The sequence below is a fragment of the Podarcis melisellensis genome (assembly GCF_964234715.1).
Source record: "Podarcis melisellensis genome assembly, chromosome: 2".
Taxonomy (NCBI): Eukaryota; Metazoa; Chordata; class Lepidosauria; order Squamata; family Lacertidae; genus Podarcis; species Podarcis melisellensis.
In genome coordinates, this window is record NC_138529.1 from 6,912,510 (window position 1) to 6,938,361 (window position 25,852).

Sequence of the window (25,852 nt, forward strand, 5' to 3'; positions counted from 1 at the left end):
ATAGTGGAGTAGGTTGAAGATGGGAAGATTTGCTGCACTGTTTCTTCTTGCACCGCTCTTGACTGTTAGGGAGCCTTGTGGATACACGCACCATGTCCTGTGTCTGTAGAGAGGGATGAAGGATCTGACCCTCCACTTACTGTTGGGTTACAGCTTCCACCATCTCTGGCGCTGGGCCGTTCTGGTTGGGGCTGATGGAAGTTGCGAGTTCAAGCACTTTCAGAGGACCACAGCTTTCTCATCCCTGCTGTGGAGGACATTCTTGGGGACATCCTCTGAATCAGACCACAGCTCTACCTTGTCCAGGATTCTGCCTCTTTAACATATGCCTTTGGGAAGCCTGTCAACTGGACCTGATGATGGGGGATGAAACTGATAGACAAGTCCTTCATGAATTTATCCTTTGGGTGGTGGTGTAGAAGCAATCTTGTTTTATCTAAACCGATTAGAGATTTGTTTGTTGATTAAATGAGATGTAAGTCTTGTCAAGTAAATAAAATCTGGACATCAATTACCAGGGCATGTTCAAGGTCTTGTTATAACATATAAAGACCTGCAAGGGGTTTGACTAGGATGACCCACTACCTGAAAAAGCACCTGCCCCCGTAGGGTCGCTTGAATCACCTGGAGAAATTATCAGAATACAGAATACCCCAGGGCAGTGACCCCATAAACAGGCATTTTTCTGCTGTTGCCCCTGCTCCCTTCTCCTCTGGTGTACGTGAAGCAGCAACCCTCAGATACTTTAGATACCTTACAAAGGCTGGCCTTTTAAAAACTCAGGCATTTCCTGACCCATAAGAATCAGGCCCCGTTTTGTGTGTTTGAATCCTTTGAGTGCGAGTGTCTATTTTATTTGCTTTTATGTGTTTTTATACTGCTGTTTTGCTGGTTTTAGGTTACCTCTTTCAGCCTATATTGCTTGCTTTTTTAAGACTCTACACTGCTTCAAGATTTTTGAAATGTTAAGTGGCACATAAATACTCCTAAATAAATAAATACATATATAAAACTCAAAGGGGTGGGTGGGCGGACCTTTTTTGCACTTTGTAAATGTGAAATTACCACTGGAGTGGAGAATGGCCAAGAGGAAGTTATGGGGGGGGCATGTGGTTAAAAATACCTCTCTGTAGCTGTCTGCCCCTTCCACTTCCTCTCCTGAGTGTCTGATATGCCTCTATTCCCTTTATTGTGTTTTGATTTATTTAACAGAATATATATACTGCTCTTGTCAAAACCTGAAAGTGGGTTGCATAAAATGTACAATGTACCGATAAATCAGATACTAAAAACAAGCTAGCCTGAAATTTTGAAAAATCAAATCAAATTATTTAAAATCAAATCAATTTAAATGCAAATTATAAAATAAAATAACTTACTAAAATGCATGTCAAAATTTAAACCTCTGGGTAGGCTTGCTTAAACAAAAAAGTTCTTAGCTGGCTCTCAAAACAGTACAGCGAAGATGCCTGCCTAATTTCAATGGACAGGGAGTTCCAAAGTGCAGGGACTGCCATACTGAACAGCTGATTCCTTGGAAGTGTGGAAAGAACATTATGTGGCACTTGTAAAATGCCAGATCTGCAGATCAAAATTGTTGAGTGAGCTTATAAGGCTATAGGCCCTAGTTGGCTATTGTGGCTCAAAGTCACTCTTGAATTGCTCTAGATAGAACAAGGAAAGGGAATGGATGATTCTCTGGGAATGGTCTGACCACCTCAACTTCCATCGTTCTTGAGTCCACCAGTGACTGGAGGGCCACAGGCTCCCTAGTTCTGCTTTAAAACGCACCACAAAATTTCTAGGGGGGAGGTGGCATATATCGTTTTTTGTAAATCTGTTAATTAATCCCTTCATTGATTTTTTAATCTCTTCCTATCAGACATCTCAAAGTGATTAACCATATAATGACATAAATGAAACATATATGTTAAAAACAAATGTGTATAAAAACCAATTTTTAAAAACCAACCCTAAAAATATAAAAGCAGTTTAAAACTACAACACATCCATGAAATAAGTTCATATCTATGGCAGGTATCAACTGGGATAAAGATTTCTGAAGGCTTGTTGAAAGAGGAACGTCTTTGGCAGGTGCCAAAAAACCAATAGAAAAGGCAACTGTCTAATATGCAGTGGGAGTGAGTTCCACAGGGTAAGTGGCAGCACACTACAGGCCCAGTCCTCCTGCAGAACACAACAATCAGTTGGGTACGTATTTTTCGCTCTATAAGATGCACCAGACCATAAGACGCACCTAGTTTTGGGAGGAGGAAAACAAGAAAAAAATATTCTGAATCCCAGGAGCCAGAACAGCAAGAGGGATCGCTGTGTAGCGAAAGCAGCAATCCCTCTTGCTGTTCTGGCTTCTGGGATAGCTGCGCAGCCTGCATTCGCTCCATAAGACGCGCACAGATTTCCCCTTACTTTTTAGGAGTCTTATAGAGCAAAATATACGGTATGTAGCGGGTGAGGCGCTCTTTTGGGTGTCCTGGTCCCAGGCTGTGTAGGGCTTTGTACACCAGTAGTACAACCTTGACCCTAGCCTGGTACCTAATCAGCAGCCCGAGCAATTCCTTCAGCAGTGGCGTGATGTGATGGCGATTTTTCTCCCCAGTGAGCAGTCGATCTGCTGCCTTTTCCACTAGCTGCCGCTTCCGGGTCTGCCTCAGGCAGTAACCCAATCTACTTGGCTTCACTTCTCTTTCAGGTAGGAGCGACTAAGGAAGGCCTGGAGATCCAGTCATCCACAGCGTCTACCTCTGGGTCCTTTGAGAAAGGTAAAAGACCGACGGACACGTGGTCAGCCAAAGATACTTTTGGTGTCGAGGTGCAAAATCCAGACTGAAGCACTCCCATTTCCCCGGAGAATGAATGACCGTGAGACCCATTCCATTAGGGAACGTTTGCTTGTGGTCAGATGTGCCTTCTGCTGAAGTCTGCCACCCAGGTGATGGGTTTCATTTGGCCCTTGTGGGCCTGCATTTGGGCGGATCTTAAACGGCTTGCCCAGGTGGATATTTCAGGCACTGAGACACAGGGTTAAACCTTACATGCCTTGTATGTAGACTCCAATGTTGGAAGCGGTGGCCATCTAAAGTTAAAGGTAAAGGGACCCCTGACCATTAGGTCCAGTCGCGGATGACTCTGGGTTTGCACGCTCATTTCACTCTATAGGCCAAGGGAGCCGGTGTTTGTCCGCAGACAGCTTCCGGGTCATGTGGCTAGCATGACTAAGCCGCTTCTGGCGAACCGTAGCAGTGCACGGAAACACCGTTTACCTTCCCGCCGGAGTGGTACCTATTTATCTACTTGCACTTTGTCGTGCTTTCCAGCTGCTAGGTTGGCAGGAGCAGGGACCGAGCAACGGGAGCTCACCCCGTCATTGCGGGGATTCGAACCGCCAACCTTCTGATCGGCAAGTCCTAGGCTCTGTGGTTTAACCCACAGCGCCACCCACATCCTGAAGTTAGAATCATAGAAATATAGGGTCATCTCTTCCAAGTCCTTGCAATTTAGGAATCTTTTGCCCAATGTGGGGCATGAGCCCACAACCCAAGGTTAAGAGTTTCGTGCTCTACCAACTAAGCTGTGTGTTGTTGGGCTCTATCCCCTTGGCTGGGACTGGTGGGAGTTGGGAGTTCAACAACCTCTGAAAGGTCACAGCTTCCCCCACCCCTGGTGTAAAGGCAGCACCAGCTTGAGACTGTTTATTCTCTCCCAGGTGGTGCTAAGAACCTATGAAGCGGCCTTACTCTGAGGCAGACCATTAGTCTGCTGAGCCCAGTACAATCTCCTTTGATTGGCAGCAGCCCATCAAAGTCTCTGGCAGAGACTTGACACCCAAGATTTATTCAGTGAGAAAGGCACTAGGTGAAGTATGTGCTCTGCCTCTTTTAGTCCAGAAGATATATTCCAGTTCAGTGTAGCTTTATTATTATTTTTGAATTGTAGAAAATGGAGAAATGCAAAAAAAAGAGAGGGGAAAAAATCAATATTGGAGAAACGGCTTAATAGTCATTCAGAGGGAGGTTGATAACACCACATTCCCAGCCGAATAAAATGGGTCAGAATGGCTTGGTTTGTACTTAACGCTAAGCCAAACTGTGGCTTAGAGCGAACGTGCAGACTTCCAGAGAGGAGATTTTGATTGCTTTGTTCCTCCTCCTGTGCTGCTGTGAGTTAAGCCATGTTAACCAAACCTGGGCTTGTGGCTTGTCTCATTCCAGACCCGGCAAACCATGCGCTGTCGTGTTTGCTTACACCTTGTGGATTGTCTGGTGGGAATAAACCGCAAGCCCAGGTGTAGACAGCATGCAAAGCCAAACCACAGCTTAGTTCACATCGGGACCAGAGAAAAAGCAAAGCGGCTGAGTTCTCTGCGCTGCTGGGACCTGCATGCTCATGCATTTATGCTAAGCCATGGTTTGGCTTAGTGTTAAGTAGGGACCAGGCCCTTGTCCGTCTGCTGGAACTGGTGTCTTTCCCCAGTTCTTACATCCTGAAGTCATGCACTGGGATAAGATTGTGCAACTCTCCCTGCACCTGAATCTGAAGACACTGGGTTGGGAGGAGAGATTGGCCATTTAGGACAGGCTTTGCCATGGGAGCTGCCTGCTTGGGACACTGTGTACGAAGCTGAGCTCTTAAGAAGGCCAGGCTGAACCGTAGTTACAGTCTGAACAAATCTGCTACCCTCTGCTCTGCCCCTCAATAACAGAGAAACTCTGTGTCTTTGTCAGCATTGCCACAGGCAGAAACCCAAGAAACAGCGTCCCCCACCATGCGAGATGCACTTGTTGTGCCCATCCAGCTCTGAAAGGGGGAAGAAAAGTTTGCAGCCTCGCTTTCATCACTAAATGCCGTTTCTGTAGCTGTAGTAGTAGTAGTAGTAGTAATAATAATAATAATAATAATAATAATAATAATAATAATAATAAATTTATTACTTATACTCCGCCCATCTGGCTGGATTTCCCCCACCACTCTGGGCGGCTTCCAACAGGAGATTAAAAATACATTAAAACATCAGTCATTAACAAAACTTCCCTAAACAGGGTTGCCTTCAGATGTCTTCTAAAAGTCAGATATTGTTTATTCCTTTGACATCTGATGGGAGGGCATTCCACAGGGTGGGAGCCACAACCGAGAAGGCCCTCTGCCTAGTTCCCTCTAAGCTCAATTCTCGCAGGGAGGGAACCGCCAGAAGGCCCTCGGCGCTGGACCTCAGCGTCCGGGCAGAACGATGGGGGTGGAGACGCTCCTTCAGGTATACTGGGCCGAGGCCCAGTATACCTGAAGGTCTTTAAAGGTCAGCACCAACACTTTGAATTGTGCTTGGAAATGTACTGGCAGCCAATATAGGTCTCGGCAGCCGCTCCCAGTCACCAGTCTAGCCGCCGCATTCTGGATTAATTGTAATTGTAAGAGTGGCTTCTTGCTGATGGTTTTTCACCCTCTTCCGCCCTGCCCAGGATTTGCTGGCGCTCCTCTGTCTGTGGCAAGGAGCATGATTATTGGCACTTCAGCAGTCTGCTGCCCCGGGGGAGAGAGGTCTCTGCCCTTTCTGTCCAAAGGAAATGATGTCTGAAGCCAAGCTGCAGGGAGAGATGAAGCCAGAAGGAGGCAGCAGTGAGCCCATGACAACCCAGGAGCTGCTTCAGAGGCTCCGGGAGCTGGAGGTACGTTCCTTAGTTTACTCCCCAGAAGAGTTTAGGCACAAGGAGTGACAGAGGTAATGGCTTAAGACCCTAAGAATCCCCCCCCCCCAGTTTTTGTGAGTGGGGTGGTTTTTCCTTTGGCGAGGGACCAAAATAGCATCTGTTTCACTTGCCTGGGGAGCTGCCCTGGACCCACTGATGCCCCATTGGCCCTCCGAGGCTTCTGCCAGTTACTAGAAGGTTAGATTTAAGATTTTGGAAGTGATGTGAGTGACATTCCGTTTTGCTGGGGGGGGGGCAGGCTTCCAGGGAAGGAGGTTGGAGTAGGTTGAGAGCCAGTGTGGTGTAGTGGTTAAGAGCGGTAGACTCGTAATCTGGTGAACCGGGTTCGCGTCTCCGCTCCTCCACGTGCAGCTGCTGGGTGACCTTGGGCTAGTCACACTTCTCTGAAGTCTCTCAGCCCCACTCACCTCACAGAGTGTTTGTTGTGGGGGAGGAAGGGAAAGGGGAATGTTAGCTGCTTTGAGACTCCTTAAAGGGAGTGAAAGGCGGGATATCAAATCCAAACTCCTCCTCTTCTTCTTGGCTCACAAAAACCTAGATCCAAAACAGCTACTGTGAATCTGGTTTTTTATAACACAATAGATTTCATTGTAAATATTCTTCCATAGCAGTTAACAAAGTGGAGTGGGAATCAATTGGGATAATGAACCTGCCTTGTTTCTTTTTGTGCAAAACTAGGCTCATTAGTACATCACATTCCAGATAGGAATAACATTTGGTGGTCCGTTCACTTACCTCCATTTATGAAAGATTATGAAGGGAAACAAAATTTCTACAAAGTTTTCCTGTGTCGGCGGCTCCCCCACCCAGGATCTGGATTGAGTTAAACTATGGTTAATCAATGTGGTGCCTTCCAAAGGTTGATAGACAACAACTCCCATCATGCCTGACCATTGGCTGTACTGGTTGGGGCTGATGGGAGTTGGAGTCCAACCACTTCTGGATGGTGCTAGTTGGCTCTGCTAGTGCTGTGTTCCACAATCTCTGGAGACACATTTATTTTGTCCATTTAGTCATGTAACACTGTCCATTTAAAAAAAGGAATGTTTGACTTGCCTTTACTGGCATATTTTTGTATGGCAGAAACGGAATAGGTCCTTTTTTTGGAGGCAGAAGCATCTTCTCCCAAGCATCAAAAGATCACTCTGATGGAATTTAGACCCCAGTGTGCCCAGAGAGTGCAGGGGCAGGCTTGCAGGTGACTCGAGCAAGCAATTAGAGCCATGTGCAGTTCCTTTTCTGCCTCCTTCCAGTGTGTAGGAGCCCTTTGCATGAGCAGATTGTGATGTGGGTCCACTTATGGGACAGTGGGCAACAAGCTGATAAGTGGAAGGACTCACTGCTCTTGTTTCTGAAGGCTGCCTGCCTACTGAAGCTGTTGCTTTTGACCCTTCTGTGTTCTTAAGTATGCAAGAAGATCACTGGTGGATCAGGCCAAAGGTCCGTCTGTCCAGCATCTTGTTCTCACAGTGGCCAACCCTATGCCCCTATGGGAATCCCACAAGCAGGGCAGGAGTGTACCAGCGCTCCCCTCCTAGCAACTGGTCTTCAGAGGCATATCTCTGACTTCAGCACTGAGGTAGAACAGCCATTGTGGCTAGTAGCCATTGAGAGCCTTAGCTGCCACAAAATGGTCTCATTCTTTTTTAAAACCATCCACATTGCTGGCCAACACTGCATCATAGAGGCCTGGGCTTAAGCCTTGGTCTTGCCATGCTGCAGTGTAAAAACTTCCCTGTAGGGCAAGGGAGCTAAAGGAGAGCAGGAAAGGGAAACGAGTTTTGTTTTTGTTTTTTGCATATTTACAAGCAGCTTATTCAGCGTGCAGCAGGACAAAAGGAAGACATGTCCAATCTCCTTCGGGTCCAAAAGCAAGCAGCTTAAGCAAAAGCTGTACACAAACAGAAGTTCCCAGCAAGCTGTGCTGGAATGTAAACAGACATGTGACACACAACAATCATGCCTGTTCCTTAAGGTGGAATGGAATATTTTAACAGTCTTTGCTGTTTTTACTATTATTTATTAAAGATTTTGTTGATTTACAAAGGTGTGTGCAATGTCTCTCTCTCGTATTCCCCGCCCCCCCCATGTAACATTTTTACAAATCAGTTTCATTTGTTGGGGAAACGAGATGTTCTTTGCTTCCATTTCTTCCTAGAGAGGAAAGCTGGGATTCTGGGCCCTTTTGCTCACCTCTTGTCTGATTATATTCCCAGGCAGAGAATTCGGCTTTGGCACAAGCCAATGAGAACCAGCGAGAGACGTACGAACGCTGCCTTGATGAGGTACAGCTGCCTTCTCTTCCCATTTTCCGAGAGGGCCTTTCCCTTCCCTTTTCATTTTTTTTCGGGGGGGGGGGAGGGGATGACTACAGCCTGTTTCAGGGTCCTTAAGAGTTTCCTCCTCTTACCTGTTCTTTACTGTTCTACAGGTAGCAAATCATGTTGTGCAGGCGCTGTTAAACCAAAAGGTAAGTCTCTTATCTTGTGCAAATCTCATCCTGCAAACAATTTAGGGTTTCCCCCAAGAAAGTTTTTTTTTATATTTGCAGGTGCATTCTGCAATTTGCCATTGGCACCATACTAGTGCATCAGTGATAGATTTACACTGGATCTTCCAGACATCATTCTGCTTTATTAGCTGATTCATTGAAGGATGTGTCTGTAGGGGGTGGGATGGCAGGATGTGGGGCGTAGCGGTAAAGCTGTCTCCCAAACACCAACTTAGAGGGTGAAGCCCACCGACCCTTCTCTTTCCTCAGGACCTTCGTGAAGAATGCATCAAGCTGAAAAAGCGGGTCTTTGACCTTGAGCGACAAAACCAGGCCCTGAGTGATCTCTTCCACCAGAAGCTGACCTCTGTCTCTCTCTCCCAGGTGGGTCCATTCTTCTCTCTTCTCTCTCTCTCCCACCCCACTTATTCTTCTCAAGCACTCAGCCTTGCTCTCTGCATGGATGCACAAATGGGAAGCTTCTTGGTTGTGTGTGATGGAAGTCTTAGAACCATAAAACCAGAAATGGCTCTTTTTCTGGCATGCTTCAAACTGTTTCATTGAGAGAGCAGATCCCTCTCACACAAAGACGACAGCTAGCACAATGGCGCTTCTCCCCAATATCCGCCTCAGAATTGGACTGGGGTGTGTGTAGAAGAAACCCCAGGCAAGCACATGGGGGCACGGAGGAGAGGTTTAGACCATTCAGTCAGGCCAGCAGAAATGCTTGCGCAGACGGAGTGATCTGCTTAGAACAAGGTTAAATCCCTCCCATCTTTATTTTTAGGTATTTTTATTTTTTTAGAAACCTGTATTGCTTTTTATCCCCACTGTCCTTTGGGTTTTAGACTGTTTTGCATAGAAGCAACAGCCATGGGGTGATGGTTATATTGCATGTCTTTCTATGTAATGTATAGTCTGGTCCTCCTAATGGTGCAGCCTTCGTACATCTTACTCACGTGGTGCATCTCCGCCTACAACCCACCATGTCTTAGGGCATCTTGGACTTCCTGGGTTTGGAGGTGAAGGGACTTGGGCTGCCTTCCGGCATCGCTGTTTCAGCTACAGTTGAGTTAGAAGACAACCAGAGTGGCTTCTTGGGACTGACCAGTGACAGTTGTGCTGATAAGAAGCCTGGGTGGGTGGGGAGAGACTGCAGAAGGAGTCTGAAGGGGCAGCATCAGTGGGTGAATGAAAGTGGGATCTTAATGGAATCTCATGAGCTTTACCCTACGGGGTTTTCCCCAGCTGGCTACTATGAGATCAGGGTGCTGGCTAGAAGGGCCTTTGGACTGATCCAACAGGCTGGTTCTTATTGCTCCCTTGAGCAATACATCTGCATGCCACTCAGTACTTGCCAGTGGCCTTTTCAGCCTACTCATCTGGCTGCCTTGCCATTTCACCTTTGGAATTCAGGAATGCATTTTAAAGCAAGCCAGGTGTACACAACATCATCTTAAAAGCCCCATAAGACCATTGAGGGTGGAATCTATTTGTGTGTGTGTGTGTGTTTTTTAAAAAAAATACTCCCTTCCCTTCACCATAATGCCCTAGGGTGTGTCATAGCAATTTAAAAACAGTTTAACTTAGCTTTAACCAAAGCAGAGTGGAAATGCACCTTGTGGAGAGTGGTTTTCCCTCTGAGTGTCTGTGTGAAGGAGGTTGTGAGCCTGTATGTATCGGCTGCCTGCCTGCAGTTCCACTGAGGCTGTTTAGAGTGGCACTTCCCTCCCTCACTGCAGTGCCTTTGCCCTTCACGGTGCTCCTTCTATCCCCAGCTCCCAGCCCATCCTGCTTCCTTGCTCACGGATCCATCGTCCATCTCCCAGCCAGGCACGGTGGAGAAGCTCCCCGCTTCGTTGTCCTTGGGACACTGCATCTTGCAGAGAGAGGTATGTTCTGCAAAGCCCCCCCCCCCCAGGTACTCTTCCCGTTGCATCCCTGTTTCACCGCAACTTAGAGACTGAAGGTGTTTGCTTCCTGGAATGGGGCCCAGAGCCATTAATTGCTGCTTTGCTGTGCGGCTCGGCACTGTGTGTACCTTAGATGCAGCTGACATCTCAATGTGCCAGGCTCAACAGCTCGCACTGAATCATGGGAATTTTGGACACAGCCCAGTTTCCCAGGGAAGAAGAAGAGATTATCTGAGGTGGACCCAAAATTAGAATGCTGGTCTTTTTTCCATCTGGGGGATACTTTGGGTAGAAGCACCTGTTAACAGGCGAGAGACTGTTCCAATTGGTAGGCTTGGGGGGTCGTCATTCCCAGGTGGCATCAAAAACTGGGGGCAAGCTGAGGCTTTCAGATATGCCTGCAAGGCAGCAGATGCAAGATTGGGCGTTGGAGGTAAGGGCTAAAAAGCCGCCTGGTTAAGCATTCCAGCCCCACCACAGACACCATTTTCCCCTTACGGTCTCTGTATAGCTCAAGCTTCCTCCAGATTTTTTTGCTGAATTTATGCCGCAAGAATAGAGGAGCTTTGGCATGAGCTGGAACTGTTCTTTGCATGGGAAGGGACCGCAGAGCAGTGGTGGAGCACATGCTTGGTTGTGCAGAAGGCCACCGGTTCAGTTGCTGGCGTCTCCAGGTGAAAGGTTCTTGGGCAGCAGAGTATGGGATGCAGGCGGAGATAATGACTGGCTTGGACAACCAAACAAGCCAGGATATGCGTGAGCATCAGGCACCTGTGTGCATCCCTTTCCAAATAGGAAAACAGGCCAGGAACTCGGTTAGCCATAGCTTCCCATGGCATTTGAACCGGGAAACTGTGGCTTGAAGGCTCCCAAACATGCCAGGATGCGAAGCCATGGTTTAAAGGTGGCCTCTAAATCCTGCTTTGCTTGGAAGCCATTGACCACATTTTTCCTGCTTTGGGCCTAACGGGACTCTGGGCAGCTGAGGCTTCCTGACTTGTCTCCTTGCTTGCGCAAAGGAGGAGCAAAGGGGCTGCATGTAGATGTGGGAACCTTGTGAGTATCCTGACATATTAAGCCATGATTTAATCATTGGAACATGTATACTGTGTGTGTTTGTGTGTATGATCTAGAGGTTTTTACACTTTGCCCTTTCTGACTCCCATAGGTCATTTCTGAGGAGCAGTGTGCTGGCACTCCAGGGCCCAACCCCCAGTCCTTGGAAGCCCTGTCCCCGTTCCTGCGCAAGAAGGCCCAGATCCTGGAGGTGCTTCGCTCGCTGGAGGAGATGGACCCCCTGCTCGCCTTCCCCTCCCCTTGGAGAGAGCCTGGGCAGGGGGGCTCTCCAGAAGGGGTGACGGCCGAAGCCTGGCCCTGCCTGCTGCTGGCGCAGGGGGAAGGGGTCCCTAGGCAGCCTCCTCCGAAAGGAGAGGGCAGCTCCTCCTCCTCCTCGGACGAGGCCGGCGAAGGCGACCCCCCAGAGAAAGGACACCCCGGGCAGGTGCTGCTGAGCGCTCTGGCCGAGCACAAGCTGGACTTGGGCGACATGGAGACTTACCTGCACCACGTCCTGAGGGAGGCAGGCGACAGCGCTCTGCTCAATGGGGAGCCCAATGGGCCTGGCTTGGTGGAAGCCCCGGAGGGGCAGCTGGGCAGTTACAAGCACATCCAGGCGGTCAGTTGCCTGGAGGCCTTGGGGCCGCCCTCGGCTTGCAGGGAGCCAACTTACCTTGGGGTCTTGGCGCCAAGCGAGGGCAAGGACAAGTCCCGCCCAGGACCGCCCATCCCCTCCCCCTCCAAGGTGCTCAAGTTGCTCAAGATGCCGCCCCCGCCCAGCCCCGCTGCCCTCCGCCTCAGCCCCCAGCTGACCCGCAGCTCCAAAATTCCTTGTCGCAGCAACACCTACGAGGTGTACCACTCCCCGACGCCCAGCCGCAAGGGCTCCCCGGACAGTCCCTTCCCCAGCGACTCCAGCATTGCTGGGGGACACCCCTCTCCCAAGGCTGCCCGGCACCTTGTTCCGGTGCCCCCCAAAGTCACGCCAACCTCTCCTGACCCCTTTAGCTACCACAAGCCCCACGAGTACGAGAATGTCTTAGAGCTGTCCCTTAGCAGCGCCATCAGTCCGCATGCCCACTCCCCCCGAGATGCCAAACTGGATGTCCCCGATGCACTCCCGCCCGCGTGCCGCTCGGCACCCCTCCGTGCTGTGCCGCCCAGCGACGTCTCGCTTGAGCCCTGCCCCTTTGCCGGGGGCCGGGAAAAGCCGGGCCCTGAGAGCAGGCACTCTCCGCCACTCGCTCGCCGAGCCTCCGAAGGCTCCAAGAAGGTGGCAAACGGGCCGAGCAAGCGGGCGCCTGAGGCAGCCAACATGCCCTTCAAAGAGCGGCTTACTGTGCTGGGGAGGCTGAAGGGAGCGGAGGGCAAGGAGGTGCCAGGCTTTGAGAAAGGGAGGGCCCCTGCCCGGCTCTGTGAGCGCCCCGAGGGCTTTGCCGAGTCTCACCCCAGGCTGGGCACCGGAAGCAGCAGCCTCAAGCACCACGAGCCTTGCCATGGTGGTGAACCGGCCCCTCGGTGCTACTCCTCCCACTCGGTTGGCTCCCGTGGCAGTGACCCCGAACACCACGTCTCCAAGAGCCGCTTGCTGGGAACTCCGGGTGCAAGGAACCCTCCCAAGCCCCCACCACCAGGGAAGAACACCAAGAGTCCTCATGGGAGCCCGACAAAGTTGCCGTCCAAATCCCCAACCAAGGCCTCCGCCCCGGATTCCAAGCCGTGCCAGGCACCGGCCAAGACGCCCACCAGCGTCGGGCGCAAGAACCCGCCTTGCCTGGACTCGGTCAAGGGCAGCAAAGCTGGACCTCCAGCCAGCATTGAGGAGAAGGTGATGAAAGGTATCGAGGAGAACGTTTTGCGCAGGCACAAAGGAGGGGCGGCAGCAGGGGAGGCGAAGCAGAAGAACTCTAGCGGCCTCGCCAGCTGGTTTGGCCTGCGCAAGAGCAAGCTCCCTGCCCTCAGCCGCAGGCCTGAGGCCCCCAAAGTCAAGGAGGGCAAGATGGCCTCCCGCAGGCTGGAGGCTGAGAGCTTAAACATTTCCAAACTCATGGAGAAGGCGGAAGACCTGCGCAAAGCCCTAGAGGAAGAGAAGGCCTACATCAACGGGTTGGCCTTGGACAAGCCCCGGCCACACGCCTGCGACACCGGCCACAGTCAGCTGACGTTGATGTATCAGGAGGTGACTGCCGAGAACTTCATGCAGCAGCTGCTCAATAGGTAGGTGACGCAGCTGAAGCCGGGTTCCTGTGGGAGTTATCAGCATCGAAAAATGAGTCTTGCTGAGGAAGAATCAGCATGGCTTCTGCAAAAGTAACTCCTGTCTCACAAGCTTCTTAGAGTCCTTGAGAGGGCCAGTCAGCATGGGGATAGAGGTGATCTGGTAATCATGGTATACTTGGGCTTTTGAAAACCTTTTGTCAAAGCCTCCCCCTCGGCTTCTGAGTAATCAGTAATGGGTTAGGAGAGAAGGTCCGCTTTCCATAAATTCATAGACTTTGAAGGGACCTTAGCAGTCATTTAGTCCAGGGCCCTGCTCAGTGCAGGATCTGCAGTGCACAATGCAACTAAAATATCCCTGGGAGACAACAACTTAACATCTCCTTAAATACTTCCAGCGAAAGAAAGCATACCACCTCCTGAAGTAGAATCTGTTTTTGGGATAACTAGTTAAAAGAACAGGATGCCAAGAGGAGGACAGTTACTCTTAGTGGAGGGATGTAAGAAGTTGGAGAAGAGCATAGGAAGAACGTGCTGGATCAGGCCAAAGGTAAATCTAGTTTAGCATCCTTTTTTCACATTGGCCAGCCAGATGCCTGCAGGCTAGACAAGGCTGCAGCAACACTCTGCCCACACACCATTCGCAGCAAATGGTGTTTCTTAGAATCCCCCAAGGATCTGTATTGGGACTGGTGCTTTTTGTCTCGTTCATAAATTACCCAAGAGTTGGGGGTGAGCAGTGAGGTGCCCAAGTGTGCTGATGACACCCAGTCGTTCAGAGTGGTAGAAATAAAAAGGAATTGCAAAACCCCCCCGAGTAATATCTCAAAATTTAATGACAGCTGAGGTTCAAAGTACAGGCAACCTGTTTGCACTTGTTCAAAGAATTGTGCACACGCTGGCCATTTTTGGACCTGGAAGAGGATGTTATAGGGGCGTGACAGGCTTCTGCACACTGCCAGCATACACAGTGACCCTGAATGCACCCCCCCAAAGAGGTCGGGGGTTGCCTGTAAGTGTAAAGTGATGCAAAAATTTCAAACTTCACATATCTGTTTGTGGGAGTCTAAACTGGCAGTGACTCACGAGGAAAGGGATCTTGGGAGTTGTGGTTTACAGCCTGAGGAAGACGTGGACTCAGGGTGCAGCAGCTGATCATTAGGAATGGAGCAGAAAATAAAACTCCCGATATAGTAATGTCTTCATGCATGGAATACTGTGTACAGTCCTTATTGCTGCATTTCAAAAAAAGACAGTGTGGAGCTGGAAAAGGGACATAAAAGGACATCCAGGATGCTGGAGCAGCCTCCTTATAAGGAAAAGTTAATTCATTTGGGACTTTTTAATTTGGAAAAAAGGGCTCAATTATGCATGGTGTGGAGAAGTTGGATAGAGACGTTTCCTTCCCTGTCGTTATTCTAGGACCTGGAGTCATCCGGTGAAGTTGAATGTTGGAAGGTTTAGGACAAACAAATGGCAGTGCAATGTTAAACTGGAATGCACTGCTCTAAGAGGTGCTGATGGCCAGCAGTTTAAAGGGGGATTAGGAAGATTTGTAGAGGGAAAGGGCATTGGTGTTTACTAGCTATGATGGCTACAAGCCACCTCCAAGATGAGAGGTCACCTGGATGCACAAATGCAGTCACTGGGAAAGAGCAGCACGTGCCACTTGTGGATTTTTCATGGGCATCTGATTGGCCACTGTGGGGAGACAGGATACCCATCTCTGGTCTGATCCAGCAGAAATCTTGCCATTTTATGAAACGTTTATGTGGCTGGCTAAGAACACAGGACTATTGATTCTAATGTATTAAAAATCTCTATCTGTGCAAAATCTGTACCAAGGTAATCAAATGTTCTGTACCAAACCAAGTTTTTCTGTGACCTGACTTTGAGGAAAGGAGAGATTTGCATTACTGCGTATTTCATTTATTTTCTGGATCTGAGAGCTGTTACGGTGTGCAGCATAACTGAAATCCATGCCCAGCTTTCCCCCTAGGTTCTGATGGTGCACAAAGCAACACCTCCAATCCTCTCTTGCAGTCTCAAGGGCCAGAAACTTGCTTCTTCGTATTTATTTTTAAAAACTGAACCAAATTCCAATTTCCACATTTGTGTGATATAGCCACCCTTTCTAGGCAACCCCATTGAAAAGTGGAGGGTTAACGGCAGAAGAGGCTGTTCCTGGGGGAAACTAGTCTGGCTGTGTATGCAGTGAGGTCTCTGAAATTTCGATTTCAAATCTTGGGTGGAAAAGCAGATTTAAAAACAGGGCAAATGAGACCCTGGCCCATTTCGCTGGGCTATAGAACTCTCTCAAGGAGACAGACATTTCTGGCCTGCAGGGGCTCAGGGAAATGAGCTGCTTCAGGGAGAATATGGGGTCGGCCTTCATCTTTCTCCCCTCTTACCTGCTCTGTGGCAGGGTGGATGGCAAAGAGGCACCGTTTGAGACTCACCTGGAGCAGAAGAACGAGCTGCAGGGCCTGCAGAGAGGCCTGCACGATGCCAAAGATGCCCGCCTCATCCGGCCTCCACGCAATGGCATCGTTGGCCACCTCCATGCCTGCCAGGAAGCCCCTGCCAAGGTGAGCCAGTCGTGACTCCCAGAGTCCTCCTGTCCTGGCAATGGCGGAGCGTGTCTCCATACCGCCTGGGGCGGGTGCGTGCGGGTGCCCTCTCCGGGGGCAGGGCCAGGGACTGAGGACAAACAGAGCCCATCACTCCTGCCCAGCCCCCGCCGCTGCTGGAGCGATACCAACCCCAAGCGGCTTGGCTCTTGCACTCTCCTCGCACGTGAGGGTTACTTGAGAGTCGCTGCTACAGAGACAGCTGCGCCTGTAAAGGCTGCATTTCCCCCTTCGGACTCAGGCTGCCTCTGTGTTGTTGTTTTTTAGCCAGCTACTTCTGCACCATGGCAGCTGCCATCAAAATGTACAGTCCTTAAAAAGAGCCCCCTTATAAAGACCTGCTTGTGACATCAGCGTCGTTCTGTGCCCTACCTCCTCCTCTCCCCCCTCAAAGTGGTGAGGGGTTGACACAAGAGCTGCGTTTTCCAAGGTGCAGGCAAAGCGCAAAAGCTCTTTGCGCTGCAAACGGTTTCACTCCAACGCCTGAGTACCTGAGTCCTGCTCACCAGCATCCTCTCTCTGTTTCCCTCTAGCTTCGTGATGCAGCTTTGCAAGAGGAGATCCCGTCCGATGACAGCCTGGCTGAGTCCGTGACCTCCCAGCACTTTGCAGGTGAGCTTTATGGGATGTCACCAGCAGAGGGGACAAAGTGTGGCAGGGGGGCACCTTCATTAGAAGGTGCACACAGACTGCTATTCTGTGCTGCTTTTAACTGAGCAAGGTGGAATGGGGAGGGAGAAGAGCCATTCAGGATGGGCACTCCGAATGAGAGAATACACTCTCATATAGAAGGATCCACTTTCTATAATGATTAATGATTGCATTCTTCTCTAATGTGTAGCATAGCCCCCCCTTTTTTTTAACACAAGGAGAATCAAGCTCAGTGAAGGCCTTTTGAGGATATTCCCATAATCCTTTGCAGGCTTCCATGAATTGTGCTCCATCTGTACACAGGAAATAACTGGCATAAAGAATTGCTTCCTAGAGTGGAAATGAATGCCTTCTCTGTGCCGCAGAGAAACCTCCTGCGGGAGATCTGGTGGGCCTGTCTCCAGTAACTTTCCCATGAGAAAATCTGCTTTGTAGATTTGAGCCTACTGTTAATAGAATTGTGCCCACATAAATCTAGTTCTTACATTCGGAGCTTAACTTTTAAAAATGTATATTAGGCTTTGGATTTGTGACGAAAAGTGGTTTGGTTTTATTTTTTTAAAAAAAGGAATTTCATAGAGCAAGGACTCCTGTTTGCTTCTAATTCTGATTTAAGAAGGGAATAGCACTGACTCAAGGCTGTGTTAAAACAGATGCTAACTGTTGGTTTGAATGCGGTTGGAATATGTGTTCTCGGGATTTTATGGCTAATTCTAGCAGAAAGGAAGATCTATGAGGTCCGAAGGAGGCAAATGGTTGGCTCAAGAATGCTGGAGAGGGGAGAAGACAGGAGGGGAGGTTTCAGGAACTCCTACCTTTTTTAAGGGAGACCTTAAACTAAGATTTGCAGAATCGTAGAATTGTAGAATTGGAAAGGCACCCTATGTCCCATTCGGGGATCAAACTTGCAACCTGGAGCTTTCAATATATAAGCTGGAGTAGAAAGGGTTGGAATGGCAGGGAATCCTTTGATGTGGATTCTGACTCCACCTCTTGATCCATGATCCACAGTGTGCAGCTCCCTGACTCGGACTCTGGACAGTGGCATTGGCACCTTTCCACCGCCGGACTACTGCATCGGGATGCCCTGCAAGAGCGTGCCTAAACCGAGGCCCCGACTCGACCCTCCGTCAGCCGGCCCTTTCCCGGCCAGGGGCCCTCCGCCCGTCACCCGGGTTCCCCGCAAAGCCCGGACGCTGGAGAGGGAGGTGCCCAGCGCAGAGGACCTGCTGGGCCCCAGCAAGCACCAAAGCATGCCAGCTTTCCACGGCGTCTTAGCCAGTGCTGAGCCACCCCCCAGGCACCGGGATCGCAGGGATCGTTGCCCAGGAGGTTTGTATCGTCCAGAAGGTGGTGAGCAATGGGAAGGGGGACAACCGTTAATTCTGAATTGTTTTATTTGATGTAAACAGCTTTGAGATTTTTTCTTTTAAATATAAAGTGGTATAGAAATGGTGGTGGTGAGAATAATAATGAATTGTTCTGTCCTGTGGACCCAAATGCAGCTTGTGGGGAGAGATGCACGTGAGCAATCTCTCTGACACTTATTTATCCAGACTCGTGCAACTTCCCTGCTGGGCTCTTCAAAAGCGAAGGAGAATTTGGCTCCCCTACCCCCCACCCTAATGAGTTGCACCTCCGCTTTCCCCTCTCAGACCTCTGCAACGAACCCAGCAAACCACGGCATGCCCAGCAGAGCAAGAACTGGACTTTCCCCAATGCCAAAGCATCCGCCGGCACCGACCCCTTCCTCTGCTCCCCTCACGGCCTGGAGGGCCTTCATGGTTCTGCAATGGTAAGTGAGGGTGGGGCGACTGGGGGAAACCAAGCTGCCCAGCTCAGGCCAGGGGCGGGGATCTTTTCTCCCTCCAGACGTTACTGGATTGCAACTCCCACCATTCCTAGCCAGCGGCTGTGCTTGATGGGAGTTGTAGTTCAGCAAGATCTGGAGGGCAAATCTTCTCCCTAGCTTGTTCAGGCCATGCCTCACTCTAGCCCTGGCTTGCAGATGGAGCTTTCAATGTGCCGGACATTTAAAAGACTATTTACAGAAGTACTGTAAGATTAATGAATGTTAGAATGATGTTGGAATGAATTTATGTGATTTTAGCAGAAATGTAACCAAGATTTAAGAAAATTAGACTGTTAATTGGTGAAAGGAGGGAAAGTAAACTTATATTAATATCAAGATAAATTTTCAGGACAAAAATTGGTAAAGAGGGAAAGGATTTGCTGAAATGGATAATTGACTTAGAATACAAAAAAGGGAGGTGTGAGGAGGTCAGGGAAATAAGCCAATGAAACGAAAGTAATGGAAAGATTTGCTGTATCTTTTTTTTATTATTCTTCTTTTCGCCTAATGGATTTCAATTCTTTGTTTTTAATAAATTTCTTATAAAAAAAACCCAAAACAATGTGCCGGACATTTGGTGCTTCTGTTCCAGTCCACTTCCACCCCCGCCATCCATTGCCTTTCTGCTCTCTGTATCCGCAGGGCTCTGCTTGCAGCGTTGTCGAGAGGAGAAGGGCCTCGTCGGACGGGCCTCAGGCCTCGCCGGCCTTCAGCACCAGCAGCAGCCGCACGCCCAGCGCATCCGACGTGGGCGAGGAGGGCAGCACGGAGGCCCGTTCCAGGGATATGGGCCCAGAAGGGCAGCCGGGCCTGGAGAACTCCGAGTCCCTGAGCGACTCTCTTTATGACAGCTTGTCCTCCTGCGGCAGCCAGGGTTGAGCGTGGCGGGAGGGGGCGGAACGGGGCACAGGTTTCTCGACGTGACACCGCCACGTGCTGCTTCGGAGGGCCACACGCTTGCCCATGGGAACCTGCTTGATTCTCCCAAACCAAATCTTGGCCCTGCACCAGAGCACGGCGATGCGTCTTCCACACCCAGCGCCCCCCTCCCCAAAGGAAGGAAATAGGACTGTGAAAACCATGACACCAGGAGGCTTCTCTTCCCAAGAGAAGAAAGGGGTCCAAGGAGGTAATGCAGCGTGGTGGTCATGCACACAGACTCTTGCTGAATGCCATTAGGCCCGCTTAGCTTATGGGGGGTGGGGGTCCGGGGTCCTGCGCATCTAAAATGGCGACCCTTTGGTTGAAGCACGGGAGATGGGGGTGGGATCTGTCTTATTTTGCTTGAACCCTTGGCCGCTTTATTCGGCTCATAAATTCACTGTGAGAGGCGTTGGATCCAAGGTATGCTAGAAAAATCTGGCCTGGAGTTGAGGTATTCTGAGTAGAGCTGTGTTTGCCAACCTGGTGCCCTCTAGGCGCTTTGGACTACACCTCCCATCATCCCTTCCCTGTGGCTGGGGTTGGCGGGCGTTGTGGTTCGAAGCGTCTAGCAGGCCCCCAGGTTGGCAAAGACTGGAGCAGAGGGTGTTCTCTTGAAAAGGTAGGTCATTGCAAAGGTGTGGGTCGCCTGTGCAGAGCTTGCACCAGTGCGATATCCTCACCCCCTTGACCCCCATTTTGCAGGTGAAGGTTGCTGAGCGATGGTGCTGCCTAGACCTCTTAAGCGCCCCTCTTTGCGCCTAAGAAGCTGCCCCTTTTACCTCATTGGCTGAGCGTATTTCCTTCTCTGCCTTTCATCACTTGGAGAGCATGTGCAACTTTGCCAAATCCAGTATTTCTCACCACCCAGGAAGAGGCATAGGGCTCCTCACTCAGTTACATGTGACTGCTGGAGTGTACCAAACAAGATTATTTGAGTGGGGGGTGGGAGCGAGCGCAGGGATTGGCAGGGTAGTGCTTCTACCTCCCTCTCTTTCATGAAGTAGCTCCCACAGCCCTTCTTCCCCACTGGAACCAACTTGGCAGGACACTTCTTATCCAGAACCTCACATGCCTGGGACTTAACACTTCTGTGGGTTTCAGGAATGGCTATCTGGGTTCCTCACTCCCCATCACTTCCTTGTATCCCCCCTCCCCCATTTAAATGTTAAGTTTCTAATGTTGCTGTTTTAGTTTCCACACATTCAGGCCCCTCTTCTCTCCTTTCCCTGTTTCTAAAGGAGCCCCACGTGGTTCCCCAGATGGTGCTATTTTGCTGTGTACAGGCCCCTTTCCTTACGAGTCTTCCTTATTATGTTGTCCTTTTTTTAAAACAAAAAAGAATTTGGGTTTTTTTTAAAAAAACAAAGCATTAAGATGTCTTTTGCTCCTCTACTAATTTATATAAGTTATTGTGAAATGAGGCTGTTTATTGTCTTTTGATCTCCCAGGAAATAAAGGGGTAAAAAAATGTGTGTGTATTGGATTGGATACATGGATTTTGGGGGAACAACTTGCACAGCATTCTCCCCTGATGCCTTTTTCTCTTTCCTGAAAAGGGGTCTCTCATTCCCCTAAGCGGTGTGTTTCTGTACCTTTTGATGTCTGGGCTATACCATTTCCCACCCACCCCCATCCCAGTTTAAAATGATATTTTTTCAGTCTGCTCCCAGAAGAACAGGTTCACATCCTTCTTGCACCTTATCAGTACTAATACACATCCCTGACCACATGCGTGGAAGTCTACATGTATTACTGCAGCAGCAAGCATGGTTTCTAAAATATTGGACCTGGAGTTGTAGGACACCCTGGGGGGATGTTACAGGCCACAGAGTGGCAGGGAGATAGTGATAGCACACCGGCTTTTTCACTTTGCATGAAGAAATGAGGGTTAGTTTTAGTATAGAACAGTGGCTCACAGGCATACATCAGGGGTGGGATGCTAATAAAATTACTTGTTCCAAAGCAGCAAGGAGGGACAGGTACTTGAATTAGGGCTGCATATTCATGGTTCTTGTCTCAGTACAGGATGGTGCTGGTGGTGTCAGGTGCTTTGAGTTTTGGACAATGTCTTAAAAAAGCCGGTTTCTTTGGGGTTAAACTGAGGAGCAATGGTTCCAAACTACAAGAAAGAAGATTCCACCTAAACATTAGGAAGAACTTCCTGACAGTAAGAGCTGTTCGACAGTGGATTTTGCTGCCAAGGAGTGTGGTGGAGTTTCCTTCTTTGGAGGTCTTTAAAGCAGAGGCTTGACAACCATATGTCAGGAGTGCTCTGATGGTGTTTCCTGCTTGGCAGGGGGTTGGACTCGATGGCCCTTGTGGTCTCTTCCAACTCTATGATTCTATTCTATGATTCTAGGTTTCCTAAGACAAAGTGGTAAGATCAGGCATAGGCAAACTCAGCCCTCCAGATGTTTTGAGACTACAGTTCCCATCATCCCTGACCACTGGTCCTGTTAGCTAAGGACGATGGGAGTTGTAGTCCCAAAACATCTGGAGGTCCAAGTTTGCCCATGCCTGGGTAAGATGGTTTCCATCACAGGCCATTCTGCCTCCCAGCTAACAGCACAGAAGGACAGCTGGAGAGGGGCTTGGTGCTACGTGCGGAACTGAAAGAGTTCTGGTTCATCTTGCCTTGCAAGTGCAAAAGGGGGGCTTCTCTGTCACCTGGAAGATTCTGTTCTTAAGAAATGCCATGTACTGGCTGGATGTTTAAGCAGTTGCGGGGGCCATGTGCCAGGACTATTTCTTCCATTACCTCGTCTGCCTCCTTTATTGTTAGGCTGATTGCAGAGGTTTGACGCAGGAAATCCTTCCGTCCTGGAAGAGAGCAGCATGGAAGAGATTCTCCCGTGCCCTTCATTGCAATAGCAGTACAAGAGGTGTGCGAGCTCCTCTTTCGGAGAACAGCCTCCTCCTCTTCTGCAGCTCCCTGGTGCTCCCTAGTGGGCAGAGGAGGAGCGCCAGTAGCAACAGCCTGCATTGCTCAGCCCTTACATCACTTTCCAAGGACTGCAAATAGAGGCTGCCCAGGATTCCAAGCTGGCCTGGGCTGCTCACGAGATCTTCAGAGCAGGGATCTGCAACAGGATCTGTTTAACAGTGGCAACGGCAAAAATATTCCCCCTGTAATTTTGGCTGCTGAAACTAGGGAAAGGGGGGGGGCGGTAAATTAGGAGGAAACTTTTGGTGAAATTACAGAGTTTAGTTCTGATTCTGAAACCAATTTTCTTGGCTCAGAGGAACGCTGCTCTTTAATTCTTACTCAAATGGGTTTTCCCCCCCATTACCTCGCCTGGTAGCGCTTCAGGATCTAGTATAAAACAGCCAACAAGCCCGTGGCTTGGCTGCTGTTGCTTTAAAGCAGGGGTCAGCAACCTTTTTCAGCTGGCCTGTCCACCATCCCTCAGACCATGTGGTGGGCCAGACTACCGTATTTGTTGTTCTATAAGGCTCACTTTTTCTCTCCTAAAAATTAAGGGGAAATGTGTGTGCGTCTTATGGAGCGAATGCAGGCTGCGCAGCTATCCCAGAAGCCAGAACAGCAAGAGGGATTGCTGCTTTCACTGCTCCAAAAACTAGGTGCGTCTTGTGGTCTGGTGTGTCCTATAGAGCGAAAAATACGGGTATATTTTGGGGGGGAAACGAACGAATTCCTATGCCCCACAAATAACCCAGAGATGCATTTTAAATAAAAGCACACATTCTACTCATGTAAAAACACGCTGATTCCCGGACCGTCCACGGGCCAGATTGAGAAGGCGATTAGGCCGCATTCAGCCCCCGGGCCTTTGGTCCCCTACCCCTGCTTTAAAGCATTGTGGTTTTGAGTAGTAATGCAAGACTGATACCAGCGGGATTGTAAAGGCAACTGATCTGTAGTCACTCCGCACCCCCTCCCCAAGCATCCCTCCTATTAATGTCGGTCACAGACAACTGCAGCCTCACACACATAGTGTGCCTCATTCTTCCTATGCATCTGGAATGCTGAAAACCTCTGCAGTATTTTTCACTGACTGGAGACTTTGTCTACAGTCATAGTCTGTCTTGGAAATTAAAGGAACAGGAGGATTTGAAAAGGGGGCCTGGCGGCTAACCTTTACACAGTTGAAATTTCAAGGCTGTGTTGAGGCAGGAACCATACACTGGAGCAATAAGTTAGCCCCAAGTGGGTTGCACAAATATACTTGCAATGCGTATGAGGCTCTGAGCAATGTACATTATTCTTTAATTGTTACAAGCCATTAAGGTGGCTCTTTATCTCCCTATTGCAGAGAGGGGGATGCTAAGAGTCTGCATTGCCTAAGGCCATTTATTCATAAAAAATAAAAGTAGGCATGCTGACTACTAGGGGAAAAACAAAGCTAAACTTGTAAAGGGCAATGCCCTTATTAGGCACCCCAACAAACCACTTTTTCATTTTTTCCTCATATGTTTCAGGCAGCTTTTAATGTTTGATGTTGCTGCTGCTGTTTTCACTTGTATTTTGGTTGGAAGCCACCTAGAGTGGCTGGGTGGAGTATAAAAAAATTAATTATTATTAGAGAGATAAGAATTTTGAACTACCTTACAGGCTTGTTGTATCAATCAATCAATCAATCAATCAATCAATCACACTTTATTACAGTCGCAGACCAGCATAAGATAAAAGCATGTGAATAAAATAAAGCACATAACTTAAAAGAGGAAAGGGCTAAAAGTTAAAATGTGATTATGATTCATATACAGTAAACTTAAAACAGAGAAACAAAAGACAAGCAGTTAAAAGTGACTGTAAGGGAGGGAATGTGAAGCAGCACAAGTCTTGCATTATGGGCCTTCACTTTAGGCCTGGTTTAGCCATCCTTAGATGGATGTCCATCATGACAGCGCAAAATCTGGGTTTTCAAATTGGAGTGCTAGGGAGATAACAGTTGTTCTGTACATTCTGGCAATTTGTGCAGTATAGACAGGATGGACCTAACTCGTATATCTGTATAGTATTAGCAGTGAAAGAAAGGCATGTTCCATTGTTTCCAGTTGCCCAAAGCCACGTGGACATTTTCTCTCCTCATATGGTGTTTTCCCAAAACAGCCTTTCTGGATGTCTGAAGGGAGGACTGGCAGTGGGGAAAGCCCTTCGCTGTTTTGGAATATCAAGATTGGTTATATATGGCATTTGGGAGATGAGGTGTCTCCTGGTTTCACTAATTAGGAATTTCAGGGCCCTGGCTAGATCTGCTTGGTGTTGTGTGTCTTCCACACACTGTCTAGAATTGTCATCATTTTTATCACTGCCTGTTTCCATGTTGTTTGGAAATCATTCTTAATAGTTAGAGGAGCAAGGGAAGGATAGTCTCTGTCAGTCATTAAGTGTGGCAAGCCACACTCTGGCTTCAATTCTTATGAATCCAGTTTCAAGACATAGGGTAGCATTGGAGACGTGTTTAGGCACTTGTAGTGGCTGATCTCAAAACCTTAGATTGTACCAGTTCTAGTGGTGCACAATTGGCAGAGGGGCCTAGCTGGGCATCATATAAAAGCTGCAGAATCAATTTGGCCTCAGTTTGAGGGCTGCAGGTATATCGTGTCCACCTTTAGGTCTGAGGTACTTAAGTATAGTATTTGTTTTCTCTGGGCGTCCCCTGCACCATGGTCCCCATAAGCTATTCTGCTCACCCATAGCTATGCTCAGGTTCTTGAAACAGGTGACCTGCTCAATCTTATGGCCATCGGTGTACCATGAACGAGGTTTGGGCCTTTTGACAAAAACCATAATTTTGGTTTTCTGGTAATTGAGTTCTAGTTTGCTCTCCTTGCAGTATACTGCCAGTGTTTGCATGGCTCTTTTAAGGCCTATAGGTGTATCTTGAGAGGATTGCTGTGTCATCTGCATAAAACAGCACTGGGATGTGCTTTCCTGCCAATTTTGGGGGCTGGAAGTTCATGTTGAGGAGGTGGGGTACCATATCATTTATATAGAAATTGAATACGAACGGGGCCCATATGCTCCCTTGCTTGACACCTTTCTCAGTTTCGTTTGTGTTGGATAGATGGCCCTGAGGGGTACATCAAACTTTTAGCGAGGTCCCTTCATTTAGGGTGTGCATTAAGTATAGCAAATGTCTGTGGAGGTCTCCAATTTTTCCCATAGCTTTATTATAGATGAAGAGTTGAAGTCTATAAAGTCCACATAGGGGGAGACAGTGTTACTAGATGAGTACTTCTCTATTAGATGTTGAAGAACTAAGCATCGTTCGCTAATCAAGTGGCCTTCTCTTAATCCCACTTGTTCCTCTGGAAGTATATTTTCTAGTTCCAGTCAATTTTGGAATTTCAGTTGTAGGTGTCTTGCATACGGTTTACTTATTATGTTAAGGAGACGGATTGGTCTATAGTTGGCAATGTCCCCTTTC

General features: G+C 48.9%; 1 protein-coding gene across 2 annotated transcripts in view; it reads left to right on the top strand.

Annotated features, from left to right (window-relative positions):
• NCKAP5L (NCK associated protein 5 like) overlaps positions 1–20,780 on the top strand; it is a 42,323-nt gene extending 21,543 nt beyond the window's left edge. For both annotated transcript variants that reach the window (XM_081900701.1, XM_081900702.1), the window contains exons 2-13: positions 2,711–2,780; positions 5,475–5,681; positions 7,940–8,008; positions 8,155–8,193; positions 8,485–8,598; positions 9,993–10,106; positions 11,296–13,400; positions 15,826–15,988; positions 16,564–16,642; positions 17,693–18,013; positions 18,337–18,476; positions 19,176–20,780. In XM_081900701.1, the coding sequence (XP_081756827.1) occupies positions 5,580–5,681; positions 7,940–8,008; positions 8,155–8,193; positions 8,485–8,598; positions 9,993–10,106; positions 11,296–13,400; positions 15,826–15,988; positions 16,564–16,642; positions 17,693–18,013; positions 18,337–18,476; positions 19,176–19,412 (3,483 nt within the window). In that variant the 5' untranslated portion in view covers positions 2,711–2,780; positions 5,475–5,579 and the 3' untranslated portion in view covers positions 19,413–20,780. The remainder of the gene's footprint in view (positions 1–2,710; positions 2,781–5,474; positions 5,682–7,939; positions 8,009–8,154; positions 8,194–8,484; positions 8,599–9,992; positions 10,107–11,295; positions 13,401–15,825; positions 15,989–16,563; positions 16,643–17,692; positions 18,014–18,336; positions 18,477–19,175) is intronic.
• The last annotated feature ends 5,072 nt before the right edge of the window (positions 20,781–25,852 follow it).